The following is a 20,193-nucleotide window of genomic DNA, read 5'->3' as shown; positions in this document are numbered from 1 at the left end:
CACTGCTTCACCATCGCCTCTGCCAAACCCGACGGCCGAGACAGAACGGACGTTCGCAACTGCAGTGGCACCACACGCTGTTGGTCGTCAATCATCGCTACTTGGGGGAATAGAACGGCGCTACCCCTCCACCAAACCCGCCATTCCCCGCTTATCTCGTTCCGCCGTCCATCCGCCGATACAGGCACCAAAACACAGCCAACTGAGACTGAGGACTCGGAAACTAACTGTGAGCGTGAGCTGCGAAAGTCTGAGCGATAGACTACAAGAAGAACCCCTGCCAACCTCGTCGCATCGTTGGCTTGTTGTTTTCTCTCGATCTTCCCCTTCCTCAGATCCCTTTCTCTCAGTCGTACATACGCCAAGAGAAAGATTCCACAATGCATCACAGCCGCAGAAAGTCGGGCAACACCTCCATGACGGAGAAGACTGTCACAGCTACCGATCCCTCCCGCTACGGCAAGCGTCCTTCAACTCTTACCAGACGCCAAACTCCCCAGAAGCTGGGCAAGAACCCTAGAGACCGGGAACGGGAACGGGAACAGCAAGACTCGTGGGACGATGAACGGGAGAGTTTCCCTCAATTCTGGTAAGTTTGCTATCCTAGCCTTTTGTCTTTTCTCGTCTGTTCACTGTTCATTCTCGCCGTTGCTTCCTCACCCTCACTCTCACTCTTACTCTCACTCTCACTCCACGATCTGGACATTTGTGCTTCCTCAACGTCGTCATGTTTGTAAATTGCCAACCCCGCAACATGCTGTCTTGCAACATTGTCCGTCATCCAATCTTTGTTGCAGATTGTCATCCCGTTCGGGAGCTCTGCAGTGTCACGATGGACGCCCATTGTAGCGCGCGTTGCTATTCTCCCGCTGGGTGCCAACACACTCAAATTCCCGTTCGAGCCATTGTTCATACCCTATTGATTGAACGATTCGCTGACTGGCCGTGTAATCTAGCATGACTTGCGAAAAGCAATTCGTACCTCAAGACGACAGGTTCCTGTACTGCTCAGAATCGTAAGCTGCTACCTCCCAAGGACGAGTCCTACAATGAACTGGCGTTTCATTGACTTACTGACACTACGCAGATGCCGCAAGCATGATCAGCAAACCGCATCAACTGGCAGGACTCAGAGCCAACCACACATGGGCAACTACCCTTTCTACGCCGCATGCAACCCCGAGCCCAGAGATATTGTTCCTCGCGCTTCCCCCTCGAGGCCGAACTCGATGCACTTCTCGCCGCCCACAACACCAGGTGCCACCACCGGCGCGCAATACTCATCCGCCATCTCCGCGTTGAGGTCGCTCAGCATCCGACCCCCAAGCCCGCCGTCCCCCACATCGTCGCACGCCAGCATCTGGCCCTTCACCAAGAGCAGCACCAACAGTCCCAGCACATCGTACAACCGCGGCAGCAACAGTTTTTTCCCAGCCACGTACGACGGAGGCTACGCAGCGAATGGCTACGCCTACAACTACAGCTCCAGCGGTATGGATCGGCCGCTACCGACGCGGAGACCCACTGGACCGGGCTACTCGAGGCCGAAAAGCATCGAGTTGGTGACGCCCATGGTCGGTCGCTAGACACCGCCAGACGGGGACCGTGTCGGGAGGCTGTACCACGACTCACCTGATTCAGTCAACCATTACACAATTGTACGGAGACGAATGACACCTCGTCACCCCACGGGAATGACGGTGTGCGTGCGCTCGGCGGGTTCAATGGGTCTCCCCTCTCGTACTCGCCTGTATAACCCCATCCCCAGAGCGCGGGGTTAGCGTCGATTTCGAGCACCAGGAAACGCGGGGGCAGCCACGGAGGTGATGAGCCGACAAGGGGAGGTGATCCATCTCAAGCTCTCTCATAGTGGCCTTCCGGGTGTCACCTTTCCGACTCATCCGCACACCTCTCACCGGTCATTACCTCCTGGTCTGTCCCCCGCAAATCAACCCCACGAAAAGTGAACAATGGCGTCTCGGCAGACAGACTAGCATTACGACTTGTGGGGGCTTCATTTGCGCATTTACTATTTATTTTGGACTGCGAAACGCCATGGCTTCGGTCATGTGAGGGAGGGGAAATTCGGGCAGGATCACAAAAAAGTTGGGGGTTGCATTGACATGGGGTATAGGCATTAATGGGCATTTGGCAAAGCGATTTGGGGATGGTTAATCCTGTCATGGTTTGCAGCGAACCCGTTTGGTACACCATGCCGAACCCAACAAAGGCACCCGGAGATTCTATGAGATATTCCGTGCTGCGGGTTTGGAAGGTAATTCCTGACGGGGTGTTGCTGTTGTTTTCTTATCATCATCCATTGCCACAACTCTGTTGGGGCACATCATCATCTCACATGACGGGTTTTCAAAGCCATCTGAGCATACATAGAAGGACGAGCATCTACGGAATCGGGAATAGCTAGCATCAAGGGCATTACGGATCTAGTATTCGGGCGCGCATTTCAAATACTTTGACCCAGAGGAGGCACATGGCGGATACAGTACTCCCCCTCCTCCCAACGGGACAATTTCATATTTTGTTTACCAACAGTTAGCATCAATGAGCTCCAGTGGAGCATGGTCCGTCATGAGACCAAGGAATTCAAAAACTAGCACAATTGAACTGTCCCGATTCTGGCCAAAATCGAGTGGGCTGACTTGACTACAATTGATCGGCACCGCCGAGTCAATGACGGAAAGCCGAGGTGAACGGAATTCGACACCTCGGAGGTAGAATCTCAATCGTCTGATCCACACACGCGAGACGGCCCCCTCCCCTCAGGCCTCACGATATGCAATGTTGCTCCCCCGGACGTACATGTCGATCACTCTTTTCCTGGTGCGGTCTTCCCCGGAATCGTGAAGTGGACGGGCGGGGCCTGGCGATGTGCGACACTGACTCGGGGGTTGCCAGCGTCACAAGTAGGCGTGGTAATAGGTAAGCGGGCAAGGGAGAGAAGAAGAAGAGGGAAAGAGAGACGCGCTGGACGCCAAAGTTGTGACGACAGAGCTGGTTTCCACGGATGGACAAGTCTGGGAATGCCGTGATAAGAGGATCGACTTGTGTGATTGGGGAGCTCCTTTCGTCTTTCCCCCGCGGGGGTTAGTTTGGCGGCTTTTTGGGACCGGCAGAGCAGACCCGACTACTTGCTGTACGGATAATGATATACAGCTTACAGGATTGTAGGTTACAGCAGGATCTCGATATTAAATGGGCACACCACATCCAATGATCCAATGGGGTATGTGTGTATCATTCGGGGTTCTAGACCACCATTGTCGAGGACTGCATTTTGCTGTGCCGCTTTTTTTTGTTCTTTTTGCTGACGGGGTCTAGACTTTTTCAGGGTTGGGGGTTTGTTTTTTATTACTTATTGCAAGTGAAGGATTATTGATTACCTTGGTGTTACACAGCATTGGGGGTTGCTTGGGAGGTCAGAGGGAGAGAACGAGGTAGGGAATACCTAGGCGATTACTTTGTCAGCAATGAGTCCCTGATCAAGCTCATCTGTCCGTCTTTTGATGCGGCCGTTCAAATCCAACGGCTCCCTTTTCCAAAACATCCCGATTCCCGTTCCATCATGCCCTTTCTGGTTTCCTACCATTCTCCTGGATAAGACCGTTGGGTTAGGGTCCCCCATTCCGTGTCATTTTCGCGTTCCAGGCTTTGCTTTCCCAGCGGGCGCGGGAGAATTACGGCAGTGGGCTAGCGGCAGATAGAACATACACTGAGTGGGGGGAGGGAGGGAAGGGTTTCCTGGATCTTGGATCGTGACATTCAGCCGGCGCCCCAGCATCACTCGGCTTGAATGGGACCGAGGCTAGTGATGATGATGATGCTCGATTGAGTCGAGGCGTTTGATGACGTTGGTGCGGATTGTGTCAGTAGGGAAATAGAACTCTCGGCAATGGGAACTCTTAGGGTTCTAGGGGATTCCATCAGAGATATCACAGATTTGACATGGTTGTTTCCGTTCACGATATTTGATTTGATGATGGTGAAAAGTGAGGCTGCTTTTTGTTTCCGAGTCATGTGCTCAGACTCGTGATGGGAATATGTCTTGTGAGATGGTGGTGATGGAAAGGTGTGAATGGTGTGAGCGATGACGGATGGTCTGGGAACGAGTCGAGGTCTCGTGATGAAGGCCGATGATGGCGGATGCTTGAACGAGGTAGGGGGGTAGGAAAGGTAAGGTAGGTTAGACCACCGTCTTTGACCCGAAAATACGTGACGACGACGACGACGGTGACGACGGTGACGAGCGAATAGGTGGGCGATGATGGTCCCAAGTGATCGGGGCGAGGGGGGCAAAGCAAGGCAAGGGCGGTGAGCTTAACGCAGGTTCCAGTGTGCAGTGAGATGTTGTGAGTGTGTGTGATGCCGGATTCCGAGACTAGTATCACGCAAGTCAGGCACGTAATGTAGGTACGGTGCGGCGGAGTGCTCCAAGGTGGGAACACTTTTTCTTTCCTATTTCGTTCTGCATCAAGGTGAGGTGAGGGAAGGTGTGTGTAGGTGTGAGTGGCCTGGGTTTAAGGGGGGCTGGGGCTGGGCAGAGGTGAGCATGATCGGGTTAGGATACGGGTGTTCGAGGTGAACCTGACCGGTTGAGAGTCAGTGGTGGTGGTGGTGATGGTGAGGATGCGGCGGCTGAAGCGCACTTGACGCCGCGACCGCGTGAGCGATGATGGGAGTGTGTAGAGGGGGGGGGTCTTGTGCTAGTGTGATGAGATGGATTAGATTGTGCGTGATTGTGTGAGATGACGTGAGGCGCGGGGCATTGAGTCGTGTTTGTGAAAGGCGTTGGGTTCCTAACATAGGCACCCAATTTAGGTAAAGAAGGTACTTTTTGGAGGCTATCTTGTGTTATTCAGGGAGTTTTGCCTAGTCAGCACGATCTTCTTAGTGGATGGGCTAAGGTGAAGGTGGTGGTTTTTCCATGGTGCTGTTACTGCTGTGTAAGGTAGGTAGATAAGATTATTGCCTTGGGTTCTCTTGGTGATAGGTGGGATAGGAACGGATTGATGTGGTTGGTCCATGTCCATTGCTAGGGGCGGGATGTTATAGATGCGAGATAGGGTAGTCTCGGTTTATCGTATAGTACGAAGCATCCGTACGGAGTTGGTAGACTGCAGCGCCGTTCCTATACCTACCTATCCGTACCTAGGTAGCATCATTGGAGTGGCTGGAGAGCGGGAAAGCAGCTCGAGCAAATGGCACACTGCGATTTGAAATATGTGTCGCAAGGTGTTGCCATTCAGGAGGGGGGACAAATTGACAAGAGCAATTTAGAAGCGGTTCTCGGGGTGTGATGGGCCTGTCGAGGTATGATTGTAGAGTCTCATTTCGGGATCTGGTTCTAGACGATGCCACCACGTTTGTGACCTGCCACGCACCCGCGGCACGCTTGCCTGACTCTTTCGGCCGGCTCTGCAGGTTTGCCGTGATTGGGGAAGGTGTTTTATCCGTACCACAGTGAGGAGGGGAAGAATCGGCCGGGTGTGGAGAAGAAAAGGACGAATGTCGGCGATGCCGGTGTTGCTCGGAGTGGAGTCCGGGCCCCCGGTCTCTCACTCTGTCTCGGCGGTCCGGGGGGATGGAGGGTGGGGGTCGTTTTATTCCATTTCGCCCACGAGTCTGGGTGTGACCATCCGATGCTGGACAATGACTCTCATCCTTGCTCGAGTGCTCCTATCGCGATGAATTTTCGGAAAGGTTATATTGACCGCGGTGTTATCGTCGGTGGTTCTGTGGGATGGCGGTTTCGACTTTTTCCCATCCAGCGCTCTTTCCGTGGGGCGGTTGTGTCGTGCATGATTGAGTGCATGGTGGCTTTCTGGGTGGGCCGATGATCGCTCTGCTTGTTTCTAAATCATGTTTTTGGGGCGGAAAGAAGGGCCATTGATGGCGATCGTCGAGATTGTGGTTCTATGGGAGAGAGACTGTGAAGGTGGTAGCGGAGTAAACTCCGACTTTTCTTTTTGCCTGCCCGCTCTTTGCGAGTACCCGATGCCGTCATGAAGTTGAGTCAGAAGCCCTGAGACCTCTTCCATCATCTATGGGTCTCGAATCAGAGATGGCGTGTTGCTCTTGTATCCGGCTTTACCATGCAACACAGTCGCACAACCTTGGGTTTCTTGTCTGTTGCTGTATACCTGGAGGAGCCGAAGCAGATAGATTCTTCTCATTCGTTCAGGGTCTCAGGACCAACATGCTTTACAACTCTCTGTGCTCCATATCTAAGTGAACGATGGCTTAACAACAGGCTACTTAGATTTTACAAAGCGGGCTTTGTGACATGTTTAGGATTGGTGCCATCGATCGCACACGTACTTGAAGCTTACGTCGATGGTATTCGATGATCTGTTGCGGCAGATCCCCTTTGCTCAAAACATTCGAGAGAGGTCTGTACAGAAACCGCCGCTATGTCTAGAATCCCAACCTTCATTCCTAGCTGATTATGATGCAGTCTGGACCGTATGTAGATCAGTCACGGTGTCTCTGTAGTAGTTCTTCGCTGCTTTTACGATAGCAGTGTATTCGTGACCTATGCAGATTTTGGGGTGCCATGTGTGTGCATATATTACTGATGAAGAATGTTTTGTGGCCGAACTCAGGATACGTCCATATAGTCGTCCCCAACTGTTCCCTTTGTAGGGATCAACTTCTGAGTGATGTCACGAGTTTAGCCTGCGTGAATGATTCAGGCTGACAGCATTGTACGATCCAAGTTCTTCTCACTATCATGTCCCACTTTCATTTCTGATATTGTATTTGCAGCCTAATAACTGCTGGGTAGTGTAAGAGAACGATTCCTAAAATGAATGGGTGTGAGAGATTGGGTTTCCTCATCTAGAGACACTTATTTTGAGATATTAGCCAGAGACCACCGTTGCCCTACTAGACGTAGGCACTTGGCGCCCAGTTGCCCTCTCAGTCTAACAATCAATCAGACTCCTGATAATAATGGCATTTTTAGAGCTCAATCATCGCCTGGTTTAATTTTTGGCAGCTCAGACTGCTGGAGATTCTTGCGTAAGTAAGCTAGTATAGCTTTGGATTTTTGAAATGAGTTCCAAAACTTGTTGAGCCAGCGTGAGTTGGGCATTGTCAGCGGCAGTACTGTTTCATATGTAAATGCACCCTTTATAGCCACATGACCAAGAGGTGAACCACGCACAGTGGTTCATATATGTGGTACCAAGACAGTGTATCTATCCCCTAAATCTATCAGATTCTACCCCAGCTCGCTATTGAAGTCGCGCAGAAGGTTGCCGCAACCCAGCTTGCCTCATAGAAAGCCGACCGTCTCTTGTTTCTACGACGAGGGAAGTTTTGGGCTTTTTACACCTCTAATATACCGCACGGTAAATAACACTGACGACTAGAAATTATCGTTTAAAAGCACAATCTTAGTTCCTATATACACCGATGGCTGACAGACTAAGCAATAAATACCCTTTTCTTATAACTCGATTCAAAAGGCATCCGGAAATATGTCTCAGGGCTACCTACCGCTGTATCAGTGACGGCGATTGCATCACATGCGGAATATATATCAAGACGATTGTGTATAACCCAGCAGTAATAAATACCCCACATTTCTGGTCATTGTGTTCCTTGTTGCGAGTGACACTAGGATCATTGCAACTGATGTTGACGTGATCTATTAATTTTGTGTTGGGGAACATCTGATTATGTACAGGATGTATGAAATCATATCGTCTTGATGTTGAGCTTCCAAAAGCGGCTTCTTGTATTACACATGCCTTCGTCTCTCAGTACAACTCTCATCTCTCTAGTCCATTAACTACTGGCGTGATCACTCTTCGAGGCTGTCATCCACTGCTTGAGTCCAGAGGGCCATCGATCTTATTCACGGAGTCCGCACTGTTGGACAAGACTAGTTCCGGTCCTGATGTGGAGTCGACCATCCTGACCTTGACTTGCTGAGCATGCTTTGAAATGTCTTTCGCCCCTCTGATCTGCTCCCTAGCTTCTGCATCCAGCCCATGCGTCAGTCCCGCCAGCGAGCTGCCTTTCCAGGCTGGGAGCCGTAGCCGCCGAGTTTCAAGCATCGAGAACAAGCAAAAGAGACATCCACCGAGGAGCGCTCCGAAAGGAAGCGAGATAAATGCCCATCGAACACGTATGTGAACCACCGACTCTCTCGTCGTCCCGTGGTGAGGCTCCGTCTGGAGCGAGACATCTCGCATCCACTTGGTCATTCCGAGGGCAGCGGTCTCGAATGTGGACGACAGGCTCTGCGCTGTACCGAGAGTCGTAATTACAGAGGGCTGTTCGGGCTCAAGCAGTTCAAAGGTCGGATAGACGAGCTGCTTCAACGCCATCGAACCAGAACGCCTGGCAAACTTTTCCACAAAAGCGCTAGACAAGGTCGCCGCGGTAGCTTGGGATATGTTGAACCATAGGTCGTTGTTCTGGCCTATCAACGCGACGACTTTGTCGTCGGAAGGTAGGGTGAGCTGTAGATCTGTTCGTCGCATGTCCCCCAGCGAGTGAAAGTCGAGGGTGTAATTCGACATCTTGTTGTAGACTTTGATCTTCTCCACAGTTTGAGGTGACGAAGACAAGGCGTAGGAGAAAGAGTCGAGGTTTCGAATCGAGTATGAACCGAGGATCTCTTCTTTCAGGATGCCCTTTGTGACGGTCGAGCGGTAGATATTTGTGCAGAACGACAAGGCGCACTCAAGAGCACTAGCGTCAGGGGCTTGTGCCTTTCCTCCTGCGGTGTCTCTCTTTGATTTCATCATGGCGAACGAGAAGATCAAAGCCTTCGTGTCCTGAAAGGAAAGCGTGTCTCCAGGTTGCGTTGTGGTCTGAGCCGTGAGCTCGACCTGCTGCCCGCTACCGTCATCAAAGTTGGATATATTCAAGTTCATCGTCGGAAGTTCAAACTTGGTGTATGCAAACTTATCACTCGCGTTCAACCTCGCATTCTGCATCGACCAAGGCACCGTGAGAGCCTTGTCCGAAGCGGCAGCGATGCCCGTTGATTTCACCAAGTGGCTGGAAATATCGTTGCAAGCGCTGCACACCGCCAACGAGGCATACGGAGCCCAGGTGCAATTCCCCGTCGCGCAGGTGAAGGAGGGCTGCTGGCTGCTAGGAGTACTGAGATTGTTGAACCCTGTCCAAATGGCGGAGAGCGAGCCAAAGTCGTATTCGAGAAACATTGGTTCCACAGAGACGGCTGTGTATGGCTCCGGCATTTCTATGGATTGGAGAGGCGTATCGCCGCTGAATCCTGCTTTGCCGACGTCAAGTCTCTTTGTGGTGCCGATGGAGGCGATGGTGCCCACCTCTGATGAATCGACTTCCTTCTCGTAGAACTCGACGACGGCCTGGAGAAATGGTTCGAATCCGAGCAAGACGACGGTTGCCAACGCACCAAGGGACACCCAGTGCCTGGACATAACGCTTAGCCATATAATGTCGCACGTAGAGGGAATCAGCGTACCTATGTTTGGTGCGCCATAGAAGACGGGCGCTTCCCAAGGGGCCGCGTCCTGCTTCCTCAAATCGATCATAACTGATCAAGTAATCGTCCTTGCGCCTGAACAAGTTCCATTTCCCTTGACTCAAGCAGGCACCGACGGCGAATGCCAGACTGACCCTAGACACCGTACCCAAGATGGAGATGATTGTGTTAAAAGTGAAGAAGAACGACCATTTCGATAGTGGTTTTCCATCGTACGCTGATAGAAGTGCGGTGACCATGACCAGAGCTGCGATGCTGAGAACGAGGGCCCATATCTCCAGTGTCCAGCTGTACTCGCTGGTTTTAGGTTTGGAGTTCTTCGGCTTGGCTTCATTCGAGGTGAGACTCGTAGTTTCGGCTGTAGACTCGTCGATGGGTTTGGTGTTTGAGGCCGAGTATGCAGTTTGGGAATGGTATGGTGGCTCACTGTTTACATTGACTGTGTATTTCGGTGCCAGTGCAGTACTTGCGACATTCTTTAGGGGCTTTCGTGGAATGAACATGTTTTTTCCTGGATTTGCGAGTGAGGCGAAGAGTCTCAACGAAGATCAGAGAGCCGAGCCATATGCAAGTGTCGGTTCTTTGCCTGATCCCAAGCTAATATAGCCACATAGACCCTGCTCTCAAGATGAAGGAGCAAAGGTACAGTAGGAATATAAATACGTAGCGCTTCGGAGGCAGAACATCATTAGCATGGCAGTGCAATTCTGGCAACACAGCAAGCATGGCCCATCTTCCCTAACTTCGCCAGTCAATTCGCGAGTATCGAGGATGGGATTCTGAGCCGTGCTTTCATTGGCCGCCTGCTTCTTCCACCCATCTCTACTTCTGCAGGTCTAGAATCTATGATGTTGTAGGATGACCACGGCGGGCTATGATTGGGCGTTGCCTGGGAGTTGATGACTGCAGGCTGCAACAAGACGGCATGTTTGTTTGGAGTTGTCGGGTGCTTATTTTAGAATGCAGCAACTGAAGGTGTTTGATCTGGTAAGGCCATAATTATCGAAGCTCAAACAAGGTCAGGAAAGGTGCCAGAGCGTCGTTGACGCATAGTCCTGCGGCAAATCTACTCTGCATGTGCGACAAGGTGGGATGCACGCCTATTCTCTCACCAGGCTGGGATAACGGGTCATCTGCTTGCCTGGGTTAAAAATAGCATGTCGAAATGTGGAAGACATCTACAAAAATGCAAAAGATTGAATTACTGTGACCGCGGCAGGGTTCGAACCTGCGACCTCCTCGGAGTTCAAGTGTTCACATTGTGAACGAGGAATCATAACCACTAGAACACACAGCCGGATTTGATGCGAGAACAGGCAAGTTGAGAGCCCTAGTATCGTGGAGCTCCCCTCCGGAGCGAGATCCAGGCGTTTTTCGCACAGCGGGCTCCGCGTCAAATCGAAAAGATGCCGACAATTGTCGGAAATGCCAGATGCTTCTTTTCTACTCCAGAAAGAGAATGGCTTTTTTTCTTCCCAGTATTAGCTCGACGGCTTGAGTTTGGAATTGAATTTGGGTCAATGTCTACTTAGACTGCACCGAAGTACCGGCTTAACATATTCTGTAGACATTCTCGACATATTTTCCGTCGCAAATCCAGGATATGGGTCGTAGTCTATCAAATTTTCGAAATACGGTTCAAAGAACCAAGCGATTGGAATTTCCATCCTAATTGATTGAATTCGGGGCATGTGAACTAGCCTGAAACCTCATAACAAACAAACGGCGGTTAGCCTTGCACCGACATCGCAACCCCACCATCCACACAAAATTGAACAGGAGGGGTTACAAGCAGTGACGCAGCCGTGGAACTCAGGTCGATAGAACTTCTTCAACCAACAGCAAGTACACACAACCGCACATAAGAAAAAGAATGACACGGTTTCGCCCCTGTATAGACCTGCACGCCGGGCAGGTAAAGCAAATCGTCGGCGGCACCCTCGACAGCACAACAGCCGAACTCAAGACCAACTTCGTCTCGACGCACCCGCCGGCGCACTTTGCGCGGCTGTACAGGGACAATGAGCTCACGGGTGCCCATGTCATCATGCTAGGGACCGGCAACATCGAGGCCGCAAGGGAGTCGCTCAAGGCGTGGCCTGGTGGACTGCAGGTCGGGGGCGGCATCAACGACACGAACGCAAAGGAGTGGGTTGACGCCGGCGCGGAGAAGGTCATCATCACATCGTATCTCTTCCCCGAGGGACGGTTCAGCCAGGAGAGGCTGGATGCGGTGCTGCAGGCGTTGGGGGGCGATAGGGACAAGCTTGTCATTGACCTCAGCTGCCGGCGGCGCGGAGATGACAGATGGTTTGTGGCTATGAACAAGTGGCAGACGATCACGGACATGGAGGTCAATCAAGGTATGTTTCTAGCGGCACCGCTTGATGGACACGGAAGTGCGTGTGTGCCACATGGCTAGCTGACTGACTGACTGTGTGTTGCAGAGTCCATCAAGCAGCTGGAGCCCTACTGCTCAGAGTTCCTCATCCACGCGGCAGACAACGAGGGTCTGCAAAAGGGCATCGACGAGAAACTGGTGGAGAGGCTAGCCGAATGGTGCAGTCTGCCCGTGACGTACGCCGGCGGCGGCAGGAACCTGGAGGATCTGGATATGGTGAAGAAACTGAGCAAGGGCAAGGTGGACCTGACGATTGGTAGCGCGCTGGACTGTTTCGGAGGCAACGGGGTCAAGCTGGAGGAGTGCGTTGAGTGGAATAAATCTCAGCAGTAGAGGATAAATGAGAAAAGTTAGAAATCAATCAACAATCGACCCAACACTTGATCCGGGATGACAGGCGTCACATCCGACGGGCGCGGCGGCCGTGCAACTTAGTTGGAGGCGAGCCGGTGAAGTTGTTTCAGCCAGTGCGACGAAGCAACGGTGGAGAGGTGCGCTAGAAGAAGCGAGTACAAAGAAACAAAACCTGCACAATGGACTCATGGAGCTGATGTAAAACGCACGATGTCGGCGCAGACAGGCACTAGTCCCAACGTCTCCTCTTCTCTCTCTAGGTAGTTTAGTAGGTACGGACAGGTTGGTTTCTCTCGCTCTCGCGGGCCGACAGGACCCGGGGCCGCGGCGTGTTTTTGCGAGATAAACTTACGTACATATGTACGTACATTGCATCGTATCGTATCGTACATACATGAGGAAAAGATGCCCTGCGTGCCCTGCACGATGGTGTGCGTCGGATCGGAAAGTCTGTTGTTGTTTTGCCCCTCTTTCGTCTGTCGCTCCTCCTCATCGTGGCTCCTCTCTTGGGGCTGAAGAGGAGGGAGGGGCCAGGATATTGCGCAGTGTTTGGGGGCCAGCAGGTGCTCCTGGCTCTCTGGTGGACTGGATCGGAAGACGAGGAGGAAGGAGGAGAAGCCTGGAGCCTGGAGCCTGGAGGGGAGGAGACGTGGATCGGAATCGTCTGGAACCTGGGTGCCACCAGGAAGTCAATTGCGCTGCACAATGGGACGGCATTCTCGCAGAAAATGGCTTTGCGCCGGCGGGGGCGGGGACAAGACGGTGCAGCTCTTAGGAGCAAAGTCCGGGCGCGGCGGGCGATCTTTTTTCGTTTTTTTATACGCACACATGCAAAGTACTTGTAGACTCGAGTAATTGTATACGAATCGACATGGACGAATCAGCACTTGGGGGGGGGGGGAAGAGAGCATACAGAACAACAACAATAACAATGAGAAAAATCACGGAGAGTTGCATGGTCAGTTAGTGGCAGCCAAAAAGCCGAGTACAGGCCGCAAGGCTCGACAACAACAAGAGCTTCTCTTGCGTCTGTCGTGTTGGTAACCCAGAGTGACATTGGATGGAGAGAAATCATAACACAGCCCACCCCTGGCGAGCACGGGCAGAGGGGGAACGTCTAAAGCAACAACGAGCTCCATATCGATATCCAGCCGACGGGCTAAAATGCTCAGAGCCCACCAAACCCACCATCTGATGGGATTGTGCGATACGATGCGATGGAGAGAAGCACGACATGCGGGAACCAAGCGTGGGCTTTCTAGGTTCAGGTCAAGGGCAAGGTCCCGACTTCTCTGACGATTGGTACTGGGTAAGTCATCATGATGACTTGACCGTGGACTGCAACAGCTGCAAGAACCCATGTCCTCAGCTGCTGTTGGTTGGCCCGGAGAATTCTCATGGTTCAACAACAACATTGACGAGGGGGAGAAGCCGGGCAAGCAGGACATGGAGCGTAAGGAAGCCTGATGGTTTCGGGCAATAAGCAGCACACTATAGTACTGTATAGTCCTTGCCGCGCACAGAAATGGAAATCAAGTTATTGTTGATAATTATTACTCTTCCCTCTCTTTCCTGGTCCTTCCTTTTCTTGCCCGTGTCTCCCCCCCTTCGCCTCGGATGCTTGCTTTTCTGGCTTGCCTTTAGTCTCTCTCCCTGCAGCTGCTGTGAGGTAGCGACTGACGATCAGGACTGTATTCACAGTAGATAATTCTCGAGTATTTTGTTCCGCAGGTATCCGTAGTCCACAGTAACTCGTCGTCTTCGGCATCGGAGGCATAGACAATGAGCAACCATTGGCTATTACCCGCTCGTGTAAATCATGGATTGCATCGTAAACCGCTGAGCAGCGTCACAGAAAGAGTGGGCACGTGCAGCAGACACCCGCCCAAAGCCACCCCGGTCGTCGGCCGTTCCCCTCTCCCCAGTGGTCCATTTTCGCCATTGGATCTTGCCATGCTGGATGTACGGAGTATGGGTGAATGGCTGGCTGGACGCTGGTGCTTCGAAAGCCTGTTGTCGCTTGCCAACAACCCCTCGTCCCAACTCCCCTCCCGTGCAAGGTACGTACCCGGTCTCTTATCGACCCCTGTCACGCCAAAAACGACACTAAACAAAACGTCGCCAGGAGCAACGCCACAGACAAAGAGCTGCCTTCCTTGTTTGTTTACTTCTTCGCCCCCCCGCGCACCAATCATCGAGTCCCCGCCTCAACGTCAACTCATACCGCCCGCTGCCCTTAAACAACACTCGACCACATTTACGCATCACAACACACCGTCTCCTTCACCCTCTTGTTGTTTCTCTCCACGACCGCCGTCAGGAACGCCATCCCATTACCTGTTGCTGCACTTTGGCGGCATCGCCTTTTTTGATTTTTTTTTCGTGTGTGTTGCTGTTGTTTTGCGCTGTCCCCTCCCCCCCTTCAGCTTCATTACCCAGCATCCCCATACTCCGGCTCTGCCCATTCCAGTCGTCAATAACCCATACCGAAATACCCTTCGATTATGACCCGAACCGGCATCTGACAGCACGCATCCCCGAGAGGCTCCCAAGGAAGAAAAAAGTCAAACATTCATTCTAGCAGACGATCGTCTTTCTACCGCATTTTCCCCTTTGTGTATCTTTGCGCATCCGCTCCGAACCTTACGGCAATTACCCCGGAACGCACCGCAGCAGAGTCTGCTTTACATCGGATTTTCTTTCGAGCATTGATCGCCACTACCACTTACTGCGATTGTTTCTCCCCAATGCGCTTGCGCAGTCACAACAACATCACACAAAATGGCATCTTCTGAGGATCCCGTAAGTTCTCACACACACCATTGCTAACAAAGCGCGTCTTCCGCGACTGACATTCATCTTCCCAACAGGTACATCCTTTGCGCATCAGCAAAGGCAGCAGCAATCCAGGATCTCCCCCTCCTAGCAAAGCAAACACCGGCATCCCTCGCCCCCTTTCTGAGCTCTCTCCTTCAGACCTCAGACGGAACTCACCGAGCTTCAAGCAGCCCTCCAAGGTAAGCGGACCGTGTCTGAGACATGATTCCCGTCCAGAATTTCCACTAACAGCTTTCATATAGAAAATGACCCTCAACACCGACTCCTCTCCATTCCAGTCATCCCCACTAGAGACCACTACGTCTCCCAGACTGTTTTGGCAGAAGCGCAACCTGGACTCCATCAGCACGGAGAACAGCGGCCTATACGGCGGCGCACGTCACGGCTCGCCTTCGCCAACCCGACGCACATCCATCGAACGTCTCCAAAGAGCCTCGCGAGTCAAGAACAGCAACATACTCGCTCTCGAGCAGAAGCAAGAATACGACCCCACAAGAGTCCCTCAGATCGAGCGCCCTCTCGCTAAGCATTCGGGACCCTCTTATGACGGAACAACAACCATCATCAATGGCCTGCGATCTTCTGATTCTTTGAACAGAGGCATCGGCCACCAGCGCAACAATAGCAGCAGGTCGAGCATCCCCATCTTCAGCCCGACAACGAGCCCAACCAAGGGTTCCACACCAATGCAAATCAACCCGTCCAACCCGCCGCGCAGCCCGGGCAAGGATCAAGGATCCCCTATCAAGTCGTCCCTCTCGAGAAGCAACTTCAAGAGCAGCTTCGACCCCGAGACCGGCACCTGGTCGGCCGACACTTCTTTCGACGATCGCGAGCTTCCTTCCGGAAAGTCGCTTCATCGCCACGCCAAGAGCGTCACCTTCGACGCGGCTCCTCCTCAAATCAACGAATATGAGATGGCCACACCGGATATTTCTTCCATAGGATCCAACTCGCGCGAGGGCAGCTTCGAGTCCATGGATGACGAGGATGACGAGGACGGAAACTACCACTTTGGCGATCACGACATGGAGGGCGACAGCTTCGATGCGTCGCTAGAGGACACAGACAAGACTCCCGTCGTCGGCCCTGACGACTGGAGACAGTCTGCTGAGCGTATGGAGGATCCCTTTGATGGCAGCCCCATGCCAGATGCACTCCCTCCTCGTCTCGGCCGCACAGAACACACCCGATCTGACTCATCTACCTCGGACCACCGCCCTCTGCCTCCTCTTCCCGGCATGGGCTCACCCGCCCGTGGTTCACCCGCCTTCAGCGACTCACGGTCTTCTCCCGGACTGTCTGCGACCGCGGAGAGAATGGTGGGTGCCCACCGCAGCTTACCACCGCCGCCTCCGGCCGCTGCAAGCAAGAACGAGATCCAAAGCATTGGCAACGGCAAGATGACTCTCGAAGAGAGGCTGAAGCTTATGATGCTGTCAGACGACCACAAGTCTGCCAACGAGCAGCAGAGAGAGCGTCGTCTCCGCCGTGGTGCTCAGCGCGATAGAATCCAGAGCCCCGCGTCCGACACTGAGACGGCTGAGTCCAGCATGCTCTCCGCCGACGCAGACGAGGCCGACGACACTATTGGAGATATCTCTGCCCTGGAGGACTACGAGCTACCTAGTCGTATCTCCCGTGAGTCTATCATGCGTCGCGTCAATGGCGGCGTCAGCGACCAAGGAGGTGACTACTTCTCCTCGTCCGCGCCCAGCTCTAGCCCCGAGCGACCGAGCCCTGAGCGTCGTCTTCCCCTGCCTCTTGACCCAGATGTCCCAATTCCTTCAACTGAAGACTCCATTCTGGATGACATCTCTGAGCTTAGCGACGAGGGCAGTGTCATTATCCACAGAGACGAGGCCTCTGATGCCGACACCGAGTCGATCACAGACTTTTATGCGCGGTCTGACATTGACGAGAACGATGCCGATTCTGCCAGCCATTACTCTGACGGACCGGCTCGACAGCCCGAGGTCACCCAGGTCGACGAGGACATCCTCACGCCCCGCGCGGCCAGCCCCTTCCAGTCATTTGACTTGGCCACAGAGATAAGACCTCTTGAGCTCAAGTCTGACAGGGGTTTCAGCTCGCCCGAGCAGCGAGCAGTTTCCCCGGCTGACCTCCCAGTCAGGGAGCTGACACCCGAGACAAAGATTGAAGAGGTTATCGAGCCTGCAAGCGAGCCTCAGGATGAGGTTCTCGAACAGCCTCAACCTGAGCCCGAGGTTGAGAAGGAGTCATCGCCAGAGATGCAAGTTGATGCACCTATCGACACTGCCTCTGAGCGCAAGCACAGCCTCCCCGAATTCCACGACGAGGGCAGAGACAACGAGTTCTCCAAGGGCTTGCAGTCATTCATGCTTCCTCCGCCTCCGGAGCCATCTGCCCAAGAAGTTGAGGAACTTCAGCCACCGCCAAAGATGACCGACCTTCAGGCTGAAATGCAGCGACCGGTGACGCCGAAGCACCTCTCCAAGCCTGATTACGACGGCTCCGGCTGGGGTGATCCGGAGGATGAAGAGTATGAGGAAGAGCCGGGTACGCCTGAGTCTGTCATTCATAGACCCATGTCCGATTCTGAATCAGAAATCTTCGACGAGCCTCCCTTGGAATCTCCTGCTATCCCCGAGAGACAGGCGACAATCAAGGCCTCGGGATCCAAGTTGAAGACCAGACCTTCAAACACGCCCTCTGACATCATTGCCATGAGGGAAGCCCGGCGCCAAGTTAGTCGCGAGGTGCCCGACATTCCAGCCATTCCTGAGCGCCACCGCAACAGGCTGTCAAGGGATCTGCAGGGAGAGCCCACTATCCACGACGACGAAGAGTTCGTCGACCGCCGCTCGAGCTTCAAGAAGCGCAGTCTCACTCTGGATCTTGACTTTGGCCTCAGCCTTGACCAGGATTTCGACCGGGTCATTGAACAACAAAAGGTTGCTTTTTCTCAACTAGTCCCCAATTCTCCTCGCATTGCAAGTGGCAGCACCAGCAGACAAGTGTCCAAGCCGACCGCGACCACGAATCAATTGCTATCAGCAGATAAGAAACAGTCACAGAATGCTAACCAGAAAAATCAGCGTGGATACCTCATGCGCCAGAACACCAAGGTTGTCACAGCGAGCGACAAGGAGTCTTCTGATATGTGGAAGACTAGATCCGCTGGCAACTCCCCCGTTAAGACAGACCGCCCTCAGTCATGGACCGTCGAGCCCTGGAACGGTAGGCCCAGACAGAAGAGCATCAGACGCCGCGCCAACACCAGTGGTCCTGTCCCGCCCATGCCTGGCCAAGAGAGCAATGCTCAGACTTTGAACCCCTTGGCGGAAGAGGACTTGAACCCGGAGCTTGCAACCGAGGAAAGCGGCGAGCGTGGCCGCCTCTTCGTCAAGGTTCTTGGAGTCAAGGATCTCGACCTGCCTATTCCGCGAAGTATGTCTCACTCTCCCATGTCTTGTCTCCAGATTACTGACAATTATTTAGCTGAGCGTACCTGGTTCAGCCTGACCCTTGACAATGGTGTCCACTGCGTGACGACCGCCTGGCTTGAGCTTGCTCGCAACGCTCCTGTCGGCCAGGAGTTTGAACTTGTGGTGCCCAACGATCTGGAGTTCCAGCTGACCCTCAACGTGAAGCTGGAGAAGCCCGCACCTGCGAAGAAGGTGATCGTGCAGTCTCCTACTAAGGCTAGCAAGCCCAAGACGTCTACCTTTAGCAGGGTGTTCGCGTCCCCGAAGAAGCGCAAGGAGATGGAGATGCGCCAGCGTGAAGAGGAGGAGCGTGTGGCCGCTGAGCAGCAAAAGGCAGCTCAGGCTAGACAGATGAAGGTTGCGCCTACCGCCTGGGACTTGCTGTCTCCGCTTGCGGCTGAGGATGGCAGCTTTGCTCGCTCGTACGTGTGCCTCAAGGAACACGAGACGCGCTGTTACGGTCGCCCCTACGTTGTCGACGTCGCTTGCTTCAACGAGTGGGCGACTGAAGAGGCCACTTTCGCCTCCAGCGTCAAGAGCAAGCGTGGAAACACTGCTGTTGTCCGTCGTGCCCCTTACAAGATTGGAAAGTTGGAGCTTCAGTTGCTCTTTGTTCCCCGCCCCAAGGGATCGACCGAGGAGGACATGCCCAAGAGCATGAACTCCTGCATCCGAGAGCTGAAGGCTGCCGAGGAGCGCCTGGCTAAGAACTGGGAAGGTCACCTCAGCCAGCAGGGTGGCGACTGCCCGGTAAGTCCCTCATCATACCATTCCATGTTGACTGCGTGTTAATCTCTATCACAGTACTGGCGTCGACGATACTTTAAGCTTGTTGGCCAGAAACTCACGGCCTACCACGAGGCTACCCGACAGCCTCGAGCTACTATCAACCTGGCTAATGCCAAGAGGCTGATCGACGACCGACGTGCCCTGACGGAGCGGGAGACGACCGGCAAGGGCGGCAGGCGTCGACGATCAGCATTCGCCGAGGAAGAAGAAGGCTATATGTTCGTTGAGGAGGGCTTCCGCATTCGCTTCAACAACGGCGAGACCATTGACTTCTACGCCGACACTGCCGAGGACAAGCAAGGTTGGCTATTGGCTCTGACCGACCTCATCGGCACTGGTCGTGGCGACAGCGAGGACGATGTTGGTGGATCTCGCAAGCAGGGCAAGTGGTGCGAGCTCATCCTCAAGAGAGAGGAGGCGCTGCGACGCCGGCAAGAGGGCCGACGAGTGCACTCGCGGACGAAGAGCACATTCAACTAATACCCCTTCTTTTCTTGATGATTTGGCATGAACGGCACGAGTAGGGGACACGAAGTAATGGGGGACACGGCATGATCTATGATTCTCTTGGACCTGGAGTTCGTGATCGGATAATCATGTGTCTTTGGTCCGCTGTTGCGATGGATTGTGTCTTGTGGAGTGCGTCGTTGCCTCAATATCTAATAATCTGGCAGGCAGGACGGCGTTTGGGCATGGTTTGGATGGCGATGGGGGAAATTCCGGAGATTGAGAGCTTGTTGTTTTAGATTCGCACTCGGCTTCTTTTGAGCATCGTTCTAGGAGTCGGGTAGCCCGTTTGGTTGTACGTATCATGTTGTACTAAAATGGGAGGTTTT

General features: G+C 53.3%; 4 protein-coding genes and 1 non-coding gene across 5 annotated transcripts; 3 read left to right on the top strand and 2 right to left on the bottom strand.

Moving 5' to 3' along the window:
• Positions 1–380: 380 nt before the first annotated feature.
• BDP55DRAFT_627150 (uncharacterized protein) lies at positions 381–1,586 on the top strand (the record flags this gene model as incomplete). Its single annotated transcript, XM_060571716.1, has 3 exons — positions 381–589; positions 957–1,016; positions 1,088–1,586. 3 exons carry the CDS (start codon positions 381–383, stop codon positions 1,584–1,586), a joined length of 768 nt encoding a protein of 255 aa, XP_060435188.1.
• A 6,255-nt stretch (positions 1,587–7,841) lies between these two features.
• Positions 7,842–10,008, bottom strand: BDP55DRAFT_724068 (uncharacterized protein; the record flags this gene model as incomplete). The annotated part of the gene is made up of 2 exons (XM_060578838.1): positions 7,842–9,432; positions 9,485–10,008. The coding sequence occupies 2 exons, from the start codon at positions 10,006–10,008 to the stop codon at positions 7,842–7,844; spliced, it is 2,115 nt and encodes a 704-aa protein (XP_060435187.1).
• Positions 10,009–10,712: 704 nt separating this feature from the next.
• BDP55DRAFT_t48 lies at positions 10,713–10,802 on the bottom strand. The gene has a single exon. It is a non-coding gene; the product is annotated as a tRNA-Val (tRNA).
• A 485-nt stretch (positions 10,803–11,287) lies between these two features.
• On the top strand, positions 11,288–12,317 carry BDP55DRAFT_266198 (uncharacterized protein). Its single transcript, XM_060566374.1, has 2 exons — positions 11,288–11,868; positions 11,953–12,317. Exons 1-2 carry the CDS (start codon positions 11,379–11,381, stop codon positions 12,237–12,239), a joined length of 777 nt encoding a protein of 258 aa, XP_060435186.1. The 5' UTR covers positions 11,288–11,378; the 3' UTR covers positions 12,240–12,317.
• A 2,724-nt stretch (positions 12,318–15,041) lies between these two features.
• BDP55DRAFT_724066 (PH domain-containing protein) lies at positions 15,042–19,837 on the top strand (the record flags this gene model as incomplete). Its single annotated transcript, XM_060578837.1, has 5 exons — positions 15,042–15,062; positions 15,131–15,277; positions 15,341–18,530; positions 18,582–19,318; positions 19,373–19,837. 5 exons carry the CDS (start codon positions 15,042–15,044, stop codon positions 19,835–19,837), a joined length of 4,560 nt encoding a protein of 1,519 aa, XP_060435185.1.
• Positions 19,838–20,193: the final 356 nt, after the last annotated feature.

This window comes from Colletotrichum godetiae, assembly GCF_030913485.1.
Source record: "Colletotrichum godetiae strain CBS 193.32 chromosome Unknown BDP55scaffold_4, whole genome shotgun sequence".
NCBI lineage: Eukaryota > Fungi > Ascomycota > Sordariomycetes > Glomerellales > Glomerellaceae > Colletotrichum > Colletotrichum godetiae.
This window is presented reverse-complemented; position numbering and strand designations above follow the sequence as displayed.

Coding starts and splice junctions, on each gene's coding strand:
- BDP55DRAFT_266198 (XM_060566374.1), top strand. CDS start 11,379: ATGACACGGTTTCGCCCCTGTATAGACCTGCACGCCGGGCAGGTAAAG. Junction 11,869..11,952: donor GGACATGGAGGTCAATCAAG/GTATGTTTCTAG, acceptor TGTGTGTTGCAG/AGTCCATCAAGCAGCTGGAG.